This window comes from Choristoneura fumiferana, chromosome 9 (genome assembly GCF_025370935.1).
Source record: "Choristoneura fumiferana chromosome 9, NRCan_CFum_1, whole genome shotgun sequence".
NCBI lineage: Eukaryota > Metazoa > Arthropoda > Insecta > Lepidoptera > Tortricidae > Choristoneura > Choristoneura fumiferana.
Window position 1 is genome coordinate 4,174,210 of NC_133480.1, and position 11,681 is coordinate 4,185,890.

Sequence of the window (11,681 nt, forward strand, 5' to 3'; positions counted from 1 at the left end):
AATAGATACAACGCAAGCAAATATATTTATTGATCACAACAATACTTTGAACATTTAAAACCAGTCTTACAATGTTTAATTGTTTTAACAATGGAATACCTAAGTAAAAATAACAGCTAGAAAGAGAGGCCACGTGCGGTAGGTACTTACTGAGCGGCGATCTATCATTTTTATTTTTTACTATTTAGCTAGGTATTTAACTAGATAAGGTCTTAATTATTAGGTTCTTTAATACCCCCAGAGAATAGCTGATTTACCCCCGCGGGGGTAATTACCCCTAGGTTCGGAACCACTAGGTGCTGAACAGGATCTAATTCGGTTTTGTAGTGCGAAACCCAGTGGCGAATCCGCACTTAAACTACAGTACAGAAAAAAGGAGCCTATAAAACCTTAAAGGTGCCTATAAATCTGAAAATAGACAAGAGGCTGTTAATAAGAAAACCGTTGCCTTTATTACACGAGCGAGGGTAGATTAAAAAAATCAAGCGTACAAATCACTTCGTTATATTAAATGAAGACAGAATTGGTGTCCGCGATATTAAATTCACAATTAAACTGAAAATGGCGTTTTATAACAAAAACATAGCGAAAAATAAAACTCTGAGGAAAGCTTGGCGCGCTGGACATCAAATAAAATTAGAAGGAAACGAAGAAATATGTCTGCCTGAAATATGGTACGTTGTTTTAATTTTTACTTTTAAAATACACCCGGGATAGCTGCGTCTAGTACGTGTAGTTATTTGCAAATGCTTATAAAAAATAGTGTGTGTGTGTGTGTGTGTGAAGAATTTTTTTTTTTCAGGGTAAAACTATTGAATCTCCTACTCAGTGTCTCTCCATATCAAATTTCATAACAATCATCTGAATTTGAGAAAGACACTCTTTCTATCAGAGATGTGCTAAGTTGCATCTTAATTTAGCCAAAGTGTAAATTATTAACAAACTCTCTCACATTCGTATTTATAATTGTTTGGATTATTTCAAAGGCAATGGCTAGCTCGTGGTAAATTTCTAGCAGACGATCGCAGGGGTCCGAACCCCGGCTCGCACCTCTGAGTTTTTCGAAATTCATGTGCGGATTTGAAATTTACCACGAGCTTTACGGTGAAGAAAAACATCGTGACAAACCTGCACAAGCCTGCGAAGCAATTCAATGGGGTGTGTGAAGTTCCCAATCCGCACTGGGCCCGCGTGGGAACTACTGCCCAAGCTCTCTCATTCTGAGGGGAGGCCTGTGCCCTGCAGTGGGACGTATATAGGCTGGGATGTTGATGATGACGAATGGCTAGCCAATTTATTTTAAGACTTGTGGTAAAAGGAACTATTCTAGGATGGCGATCGGTTTATCAATGTTTACACAATCTAGTTTTCAACGTTAATTGGCAGTTGTTAATTGGCAGCTGTAATGTGTTTTTAGCCCCGAATGCATGTGTCCGTGCCGATCTAGCTATCGACCAGCTTAGCTCGAGTAAATGAATCGAGATTACAATGTCCATTGCCTGAACAATGTTTTTCGAGAGTCTGATTGGTGAAGAATTGAAGATAGAATAAAAATAAAATAAATATCACGGGACAATTCACACCAATTAACCTAGTCCCAAAGTAAGCTTAGCAAAGCTTGTGTTATGGGTACTAAGCAACGGATAAATATAATTATATCGCACGCTTAATCATAAAAAGAATTAACTCAAAAATGGAGAATATTGAGATTTAAACATAAAACGCATTAACAGCGCGACTGGAATAATACGCTCCAATCGCCGCTGAATTCGGTTCCACAAGAGTGAAATAACCGATTGACCTCTCTTTCTTTCATTAAAGCGCGCCGACAGGTTAATACTCGTAAAGCGGCAGTTTTCAGTGTTGTGCCGACAGTGACGAAAACAGGACGATCGTATGCGCGGAACAACACAAAATAATTCGGTCTTTGACTAACAGGTAAGGCTATTTACTTTCATAATTTAATAAATAAGTGACTATTCTTAGACTTGATGCTTTTTATTAGAAATATTGTTGTGGTTCCAATAGAAAAATTTCGATTTGATGCAGTTTATTTTTAATTTCCTTTGAAAACACTGCAAATCATTCCGAGATAATTCAGTTTATTTTTAACGTACACTATAATAATTTGTAAGATTTTAAGTTATTCCAGTTTATTTCTAAATTCTTTGTAGAAATTTGATTTGATTTGGGATTGATTCTCTTTGATATTAAAGTAATGCTATTTTAATGTTGCGCTTTTTTAGTTATTTTACTTTATACCTAATATAGCATGTTGAATTTTAGACTTATGACTTAGGTATAATATACATAATATTATGTTGTGTGGTAGTATTATTATTGTTCCTGCTTCAAAATCTACCTAATCCCAGTGCGTACTTAAATTTAACAACACAATATTACAATAAAGCTATATATCTTAGCTAAGCATTTATTATGTGTCCTTCTGTTTTAACTACTTATCTTGCTGTAATTTATCAAGCTGAACACCGCCTATACAAAATCACTTCTGTCGCTTATAATTTTCTTTTCTATTTCTTCTATTCTTTAGGATGGCGGCGTCTTCAAGATCTCGACGAATACTAAACATGGTCTCACCGTTGTCGCAAGCAGTAGGCAATGTGTCACCAGAACAAGAATATTCAGATCAATTGGCTAGTAACGTATTATCTGTTGATGATCGTATTGGTGCAAAAGAAAATATATCCCCATGTAAAAATGTTCAAAATCTCGATCATTCCGAGTCCATGATGTGTTATGAAGAAATTAATTCCTTTGATGAAATAAGTAATACCAACATCGACCTCACGGAAAACTTTAGGATGAACAAAGAGATTCCCGAGCAAACTGAGAAAAATATGGTAATTTCAGAAAATATACCAACTCAAAAAATTAACCTCGTGGCGGATTATGACAGCGATGAAAATAATATCGGTAAAGAAATTGACATGGTTGTACCGATATCTCACCGTTCCTCTTCGAGCTCATCTTCATCATCGTCGTCATCTTCCTCGTCGACGAGCTCTTCGTCAACGTCTAGTTCTTCTTCTGATTCTGAGCAATCGACCAAGAGTAACAAAAAAGAACATGAAGATGCACTGTCGAGCAGTCCTCGTGCTAGGGAACGAAAAGATATCCCGAACGCCTCACGATCTTACAACATTTCTCCTATTTACACAGACGAGAGTGATATAGATTTGAGTGACGAAGATCCCACATTTGACTATGAGAATATGCTCAATAAGGGCAACAAAAGAAGAAATTATTTATTTGAGGCCACCAATACGACATGTACTGTTTCTTCAAGTGATTCTTCAGATACGGATATTTCTAATTCTACGAAAAACGAAAATAATAAAAGAGGCCGCAAGCGTACGAAAAATCCTGCAAAATGGAGGCAAAATCAAGTAAAAAAATTGAGAAATACGGGTGAGGCTTACACATCCACGTCCAACAGTCAAAAACAAATGCCTAGTCGCTGTCTGAAAGTGCCATGTACAGATAAATGCAGATTGAAATGCACAGAAAAAATTAATACAGAGAGTAGGTATGAAATATTTCGGGAGTTTTGGGATTTAGGAGATTTAAGCAAACAAAGGGCTTATATAAACAAGTGCATGGTCGAAATAAAGCCAAAATATCGATACACGAATGCCGAAAATCCTAGACACTTCAATAACGCTTATTATTTGACCTTAAATAAAAACAGGATAAGGGTATGTAAAACTTTTTTCAAAAGTACACTTGATATATCTGACCGTATGATATTTACAATTCAATCGAAAATAAGCGAGGGAGGAGTTCTGCTTGAAGATCAACGCGGGAAACACGGTAATCACAAAAAAATTAACCCGGTACTGTTAGATGCTATTCGAAAGCACATCGATTCCATTCCTCGCGTAGAATCGCATTATGTCAGAGCTACAACTTCAAGACAATATATTGACGGTAGTAAAACTATAAAAGATCTATATAGTGATTTTGCTGAACAACGGAATAAAAATAATGAGGAACCCGGAAATTATATCACTTATTATAAAATATTCACTACCGAATTCAATTTAAGCTTCTTTCAACCAAAAAAAGATATTTGTGATTTATGTACATCATATAATAATTTTACTGAAGAACAGAAAAAAGAAATGGAAGAAAAATACAAAACACATTTAGAGGAGAAGAACTTAAGCAGGATTGAAAAAAAACAAGATCGTTCGAATGTAGATAAAAACAATAAAGTGGTAATTTACGACCTAGAAGCTGTGCTGCAATGTCCAAAGGGTGAATCATCGTCATTCTTTTACAAATCAAAACTTAATAGTTATAATCTAACTTGCACGGAATTAACTGACACGAATTCAAAGACTGCATATGATGTAGTTCATTGTTATTTCTGGACTGAAGTTGATGCTAAACGTGGTGCGATTGAAATCGGCACTTGTGTTTGGAAATATCTCGAAAATTTATGCAAGGCAGACAATGAAGAAAAAAACGTAATTTTTTATTCTGATAATTGCTGCGGACAAAATAAAAACAAATTTATTACGACTTTGTATATGTTTGCTGTGCAAGCTTTGAATGTTAAAACAATAACACATAAGTTCCTGATCCGTGGTCATACACAGAATGAAGCTGACGGTGTACATAGTTTAATAGAGAGGGAAGTTAAAAAAAATCTTAAATCTGGTCCCATTTATAGTCCTGACCAATACATAGCTTTGATAAAAAATGCTAAAAAGCGTAAGCCATCTATTAATGTACATGAAATGACATTCGAGTCTTTTTGGGATTTGAAAAAATTACAAGAAGAGTGGGGTTATAATTTCAATACTAATACTGAAGGCCAGGCAGTAAATTGGAATAATATTAAAGTTTTGATGATGAAAAAAGAGACTCCATTCAGTTTTTACTACAAAAACTCATACAAAGACGATAGTTTCAGAGAAGTGGACGTAAGAAATAAAAGAAAAAAGATGAATATTATGGCCAACATAACACTACAACAAGCTTATACACAGAGACAAGAATTGAGTGCTAATAAAAAAAAGGATCTGAAAGAACTGCTTTCTAAGGGGTTAATTCCCTCGTATTATGCTACTTTTTATAATTCTATTATTAATTAGCTAAAGTTTCAATTATTTTAAAGTTTTATTTATTTTACTTGATAGGAGTATAAAATTATTATTTCCACTTTTGAGAGATTTTCAATATTTTTTGGATGTTCTTTAAAAGTTTAAAAAGCTGTTTTTTATTGTTATAATTATGACTGTTTCGATAGTAATGTTAAGCATTTTTGTGATGATTGTATTTTTAAGTTTGTGGCAGTGAAACTTGAAGACTGATCTGATTAACTAGGTACCTATATTTTCTATCGTAGCTGAAATTAAAATTAAATGCCATATTCAAGGTGGATTTTTAATAAAATCTATGCTTAATTGAGTTTGATATTTGATTAACATTTCAGATGTTTAAAACTAATGAAGCCTAAAGGGTCAAGAAGTTCCTATTTGTTTTTTTATTATTATTTTGATTACTGTCATTAATAAAATATGAGCGATAATAATGACTTTTATTATTTACTAATTTATAAATAAATTTCATGTTATTTTGACTTAAAATGAAACATTAAGATATAAAGCCCAAGTTTTACTGTAAATTATAAAAAAAAACGAATTAATGCAAAATATTACAACGGATCAACGTTTACGTTTTCTAAAAAACCGGAATATTTTGTTTTATGTCAAGTAAGTTCGTCCAAATATTCACTTCATTTAATCAAAAATGGAAATAAGTGGCAAGATATGTTTTAAATCTTAAAAATAATTATGATAGAATGTCGTTACCCTATTTTTTCGAATTGCGTATAAAACTTCAAACTCTCAGTCATTTATCAATAGCTATATAGTGAAGAGATTCTCAAAGAAAGTATTTTTTTCGTATTTTTCAAATTAATGCGGAGTAGAGATAAAACTTTAACTGTCGTTTCCCAAAAAGTATCATTTTTGAGATCTTTCTTTTTATGATTAAGCGTGCGATATAGACATACTTAAATACATATTAAACACCCAAGACCCGAGAACAATCATTCGTATTTTTCATACAAATATCTGCCGTAGCTTCGTAGTCAGGTTCTCTAACCACTAGGCCATCTGGTCGTCAAATGGTGGTTGATAAATGAAGAATTTCAGTCGTTCGTTGTCAAGGGACGGAAAATTACCGTTCTTTTAATACACAGGGGGGCTGCTATGAAATTCGAAAATCGAAGTGCGCATCGTACCATCCCTCTCACTCTCGTGTTAAATAATATAAGCTTTAGCGGAACGGCAAGATACGAAGGTCGAATTTCCGACTTCGTAATATAGCCAGCAGGGTTACTACGAAACTCGAAACTCGAAGTTCGTGTCGTGCGGTCCCTCTGACACTTATACTACTTATAGCGAATCATGGGCGCAAGGAATGGTGGCAAATAAAAAAAATGGCAACACATTTCACAGATAAAAAATATCTGTCACAAAGTAGGGGGCACACACATGCGCGCATACATTTGTAAATTGTACAAATGTAATGAAAATGAATTAAAGGAGTAGTAATTGAGTAGGCTAATAAACGACATAACAGTTCATTATTATCATACAAAATCCATGAGAGAATCGGGTCTTGACAGTTTTAAAATATTCTATTGTTGCATTATTTCTTAATACAATATTGTATGTCCTAGTATTATCAAGGCAACTCAATGAGTGCTATCGTCTTTCTAGATGGCGCCACTGTTGCGTGTGGCTTTCAAAGTCTGTTATTACGGGCGTGAAAACAAACTTTAGATATCATATTCAATACACCTTAAAACCGTACCATAAAAATATCGAGCAACCACAGTGTTGCGTGGTCCCATTTTGTTCGGAAAAAAAGGAGGACAAAAGTTTCCGAAAGACAAACTGTCTCAAAACACAGACATTCATTGCCCCGTAACGCATAATTGCCATAATTAATTTCAGGTAATACAAAATATACACAAAATTATTTAATTATAAATAAACCCGCGTAGCTCACCCAAAAACTTTGAGATTTGACATTTCGGAGACCTCACGCTACACTAGCGCCTCTAGCGGTGAATTCATACGCGATAGCTAGCCCTCATTATCTTTTCTCTTTTTGTATTAGCAGTGAGATCGGTCGTTGGATGCGTCGAGACCGGGCGCCTCGCAACCGTCTCTCTCTACGCAGCTTCTCCGTCATGCTCTACGGCGCGATCCGACTCTACAGAGATGAAGTCAACAACTTACTTAGCGGTAAGATCAGTAATATAAAAATATTATAAAGTTATTATACAGTTACAACTGCCATAATTTATGTTTTTTAACCGACTTCAAAAAGAAGGATAGAGAGTGGACCTATAGTCGACACTTACCTCTTCTTATGAGACTTCTATCAATCCTGCTGGCTCGAGCTAAGGCACCGACTTCAAACGACTAGAAAATAATTTCCACGAATTTTTATTCGGTTCAATATTTTGTTATAATTTCTTCTTATTGTTATTATTTCAGATGCTTCAAATTTAAGCTGGATAAAGAAACGAACAACATCTTTGAGTATTTTGCATACTGTAGACCGAAATATCTTGACATCAGGTTGGTCCCAACAATACTGAAGAGACTCTTTCACGTTCTAAAGTTACTGATATTATTGGCAATATTCCTAATTATTAATTCGACCACATAGTATTTTATTGGTTTATTGGGTGTTATTTCAAAATTGCTGTCGGATTTTGGTTGCAATACGTATTCCTGTTATTTGTCTAGTGTCAGAATTTTTAAATGATATCGATTTCCTATTTTCTCTATCGAGCTTCAATTAGTTGATTGTTTTTCAGATTTTTCGGATAACTCGGAGGAGGAATCGTTCGTCCTAATGCCAAGAGTAATCCAACTTAGTAAGTTTCAATATCGTTCACTGGTTAGAGCGAAAATCAGCCAAATTTTTATGACAGATCAATATTAATGAGTTTTTAATACGCAGCATAAGTGATGTGACGAATCAATGAGTGTTCCTTGACAGGCGAAATACCGCTAGATGGCGTTAGCATCGTGAGGTCCGTTTGACGTCTTGCTTGCGATTGGCTCATTTAGTTATTAAACCAATCCCAAAGGTGACACAACTTATGTCAAAGTTATTAACGGAGCTCATGGTACCAGCGTCAACAGCTGTCACAGCAACCGTCATTGACAACTGACAATTTCTCAAAAGTTGTCCATTTTCAGTTGTCCACTTATAAAAATACTAGCTTTTGCCCGCGGCTCCGCCCGCGTGGTATTCGGTTATCGCTCGCTGTTCCCTCGGGAACTGTGCATTTTTCCGGGATAAAAAGTAGCCTATGTCACTCTCGGGCCCATAAACTATCTCTAAATCACAACGACGTCGCTCCGTTACGCGCGTGAAAGACGTCAAACATACAAACACACTTTCGTATTTATAATATTATATAGTATATTAGTAAATAGTAATTAGTATTAGTATGATAATATATATAGGTATATTTTTGTAAGTGGACAACTGAAAATGGTCAACTTTTAGACTTTTTATATATATATTATATTTCCTGAAGCTATTTCAACAGAAAAAATAAGTAATATTGTGTTTAAATATAACAAAACCTTGTGGTAAAGGTTTATAAAAAGTCAGATAATGTTAGTAGTTGGATCTAATAGAAAGTTTCGATGTAGTTACAAAATTACCATTTATCCTCACAATATTTCGTGACGTTTTCCTGACGTCAAGAAATTTTGGATGTTTTATGTTTTATTATCTCGTTCTTAATGTTATAATTTATTGACAAACTGATTTCTTGTGAATTTCATGACGGGACAACTTTTTGAGAAATACTCAACTAGGTAGGTACTATAGTTAGCAGCAAATGCGCAGCTGTGGATGAGCGGTTACTGTGTTCAAAATGATCTACAACCGACTCTACTCCCAGGCAATAAGAGAGTGTTTAGATCGTTTTGAGTGCCACAACAGCTCCACTTCTGCTGCTGACTGTGACTGTACAGTATTTTATTTTGCAGCAGAAGTAGCTGGAAATAATTCTGAAGAAATCAACACATCATTTGCAGAATCAACAGAAGTTGAAAGTAATAATGATAGTGATGAAGATTTCACTGAAGAATCAACGGTATTCACTGTGCTGCCTGAAGATAAGGTACCTTTCATTTACCAGCTTAACCAGCTTATAATAACTTTAGCTCATCGTCAAATATTAAACTTTATTGTCTACACTTTTGGCTTATAAATAACTATAAATTACTACTATACATCATCATCATCATATCCAGTCTATTATATACGATCCTACTGCGGCACAGCCTCCTCTTTCAGAACAAGAGGGCTTGTGCCATAGTTCCCACGCGGGCCCAGTGCCGGATTGGAACTTCACACACACATTGAATTGCTTTCGCAGATTTGTGCAGGTTTCCTCACGTGTTTTCCTCACCGCAAAGCTCGTGGTAAATTTCAAATGAATTTCCGCACATGAATTTTCGAAAAACTCAGAGGTGCGAGCCGGGGTTTGAACCCACGACCCTCTGCTTGAGAGGGATAGGTCAAACCACTAGGCCACCACGGCTTTTTACTTATACATACATATAAATATATTATTATACATATTACTATATAAATTACTAGCTGTTACCTACCGCGCGACTCCGTCTACGTTAAAGTATGAAAAATAGTTTACGTCCTATTCTCAGACCTAGCGAATATACACAAAAATTTCATAAAAATCGGTCAAGCCGTTTCGGAAGAGTTTGGTCACAAACATTGTTACACGAGAATTTTATATATACTGCAGAGCGGCAAAAAATCTGGCCTCAAATGTGATCTTTACCCATCAGGAGACCCACTTGCTCTGCCATCCAGTGTATTAAAAAAAAAAAAAATGGTATTGCAGTCAAAGTAATTTGTATGACGAGTGGGCCAAATTTTGTGCTGCTGAGTATATTAGAAAGATATACAACGAGTCTCTACCTACTTTCTGGACAATGACTGACGTTCTGTACCCCTAGTGTAAGTTTTCGGTTACAAAATACGTCTCGATCGCGTTCGCGTAAAATCTCAATTTGTATGGAAACACGAACATCGCAAACGTTCCGCTAGAGGCGCTGTTCGTGTTTCCATACAAAATGAGATTTTAACGCGAACGCGATCGAGACGTATTTTGTAACCGAAAACTTACAAAGGGCACTGTATCTATACCTTCTATGATTGTGTGCGTTTGCAGTACCAAATAAAAGTTTTATCTATCTATCTATTCACCAACCTTACCAACCCAACTAACCTACCCTAACAACCCTCATCATCATCATCATCTCAGCCTATATACGTCCCACTGCTGGGCACAGGCCTCCTCTCAGAACAAAAGGGCTTGGGCCATAGTTCTCACGCGGGCCCAGTGCGGATTGGGAACTTCACACGCACCATTGAATTGCTTCGTTGGTTTGTGCAGGTTTCCTCACGATGTTTTCCTTCACCGCAAAGCTCGGGGTAACTTCAAATGAAAAACTCAGAGGTGCGAGCCGGGGTTTGAACCCACGACCCTCTGCTTGAGAGGCGATAGGTCAAACCACTAGGCCACCACGGCACCACCCTAACAACCCTACATACGCTCTATTCATCTTTATCCAGAGGGTACAGACACGGTGTATAAGTATTCTTTGGAATAAAATTTAGAAAAAAATCTATTTATAATAATCATGCTGTTTCCAGCAATGCACACCAAAACCAGTTGAAACAAAAGAGCAGGGTGGCCAGACGTCCCCTTGTTTTGATGAGCCAGAGAGAGACAACTGTATCCACGACGGCTTCGACGCTAACCTGCCGTTTGGATACATCATCGTCCATGATAACTACCATTCTAGGATTCCTAGCAAAATATTTTTCACCAGTCTTAATGAAAATGTTAGGTTTATGACTAATTAGTTCGGAAAATGCTATCTACAAATTAATCACAGGCTTAAATAATGTGTAAGTAGTAAGAAAATGCAATTTCTTCATATTTAACTTAAATAATGACTATATGTATATGGAGATTCATAACAGTTCTTTTTGTTAACTTTCATACAAAGCTTCAATTTTAAGTTGAGATATAGATATAAGTAATTGAGTTAGCGACACACGTAATTAGTATTTTTATTTTTTAAGTTATTTAAATTTTCTTATTTTACGAAATGGTAACCGATCTATTAGAAGTGTTTGATAAATTAAACTTATTTCTTGTTACTCAAATGCCATTTTGATGTTTCGGAAAGCTATTCACAGAGATATTCAATTTTATACTAATTACAATAGTGAACTAAAAAAGAAACTAACTCTTTCGTAAAATAAAATTTCCAATGCCCAGTGGATCGAATAAAAAAAAAAACGTTTTTCGTACAGTTGATAACAATTTTTTTCGTAGCGTGCACTGATTTTGACCATTGCAGTTTCTCATTGACTATCAATAAGGGCTTCTTGAGGGGCGAAATATCGCTAGATGGCGTTAGTATCGTGAGACGTTTGACGTTAGTCTTGCTGCGATTGTCTCATTTATAGTCTGTCAAAAAAGAGAAGAAATTAAAAAGTGGCAACACTGTAGTGTCATCCCTTTCAAACCCTGTCAAACCAAGGAGGACACTACAGTGTTGCCACTTTTT

At 35.6% G+C, this 11,681-nt stretch overlaps 2 protein-coding genes across 2 annotated transcripts; both read left to right on the forward strand.

The window, feature by feature from the left end:
- Positions 1–524: 524 nt before the first annotated feature.
- On the forward strand, positions 525–10,968 carry LOC141431468 (uncharacterized). The gene is made up of 6 exons (XM_074092655.1): positions 525–674; positions 7,159–7,286; positions 7,542–7,625; positions 7,868–7,927; positions 9,060–9,193; positions 10,756–10,968. The coding sequence occupies exons 1-6, from the start codon at positions 562–564 to the stop codon at positions 10,966–10,968; spliced, it is 732 nt and encodes a 243-aa protein (XP_073948756.1). The 5' UTR covers positions 525–561.
- LOC141430779 (uncharacterized) lies at positions 1,662–6,029 on the forward strand. Its single transcript, XM_074091637.1, has one exon. It carries the CDS (start codon positions 2,553–2,555, stop codon positions 5,118–5,120), a length of 2,568 nt encoding a protein of 855 aa, XP_073947738.1. The 5' UTR covers positions 1,662–2,552; the 3' UTR covers positions 5,121–6,029.
- Positions 10,969–11,681: the final 713 nt, after the last annotated feature.

Bases quoted from the DNA above. Each gene is read 5' to 3' on its own strand.
- LOC141431468 (XM_074092655.1), top strand. From the start codon at position 562: ATGGCGTTTTATAACAAAAACATAGCGAAAAATAAAACTCTGAGGAAA. The intron at 7,287-7,541 runs GTAAGATCAGTA...TTATTATTTCAG, and splicing joins AGTCAACAACTTACTTAGCG to ATGCTTCAAATTTAAGCTGG. The intron at 9,194-10,755 runs GTACCTTTCATT...TGCTGTTTCCAG, and splicing joins CTGTGCTGCCTGAAGATAAG to CAATGCACACCAAAACCAGT.
- LOC141430779 (XM_074091637.1), top strand. From the start codon at position 2,553: ATGGCGGCGTCTTCAAGATCTCGACGAATACTAAACATGGTCTCACCG.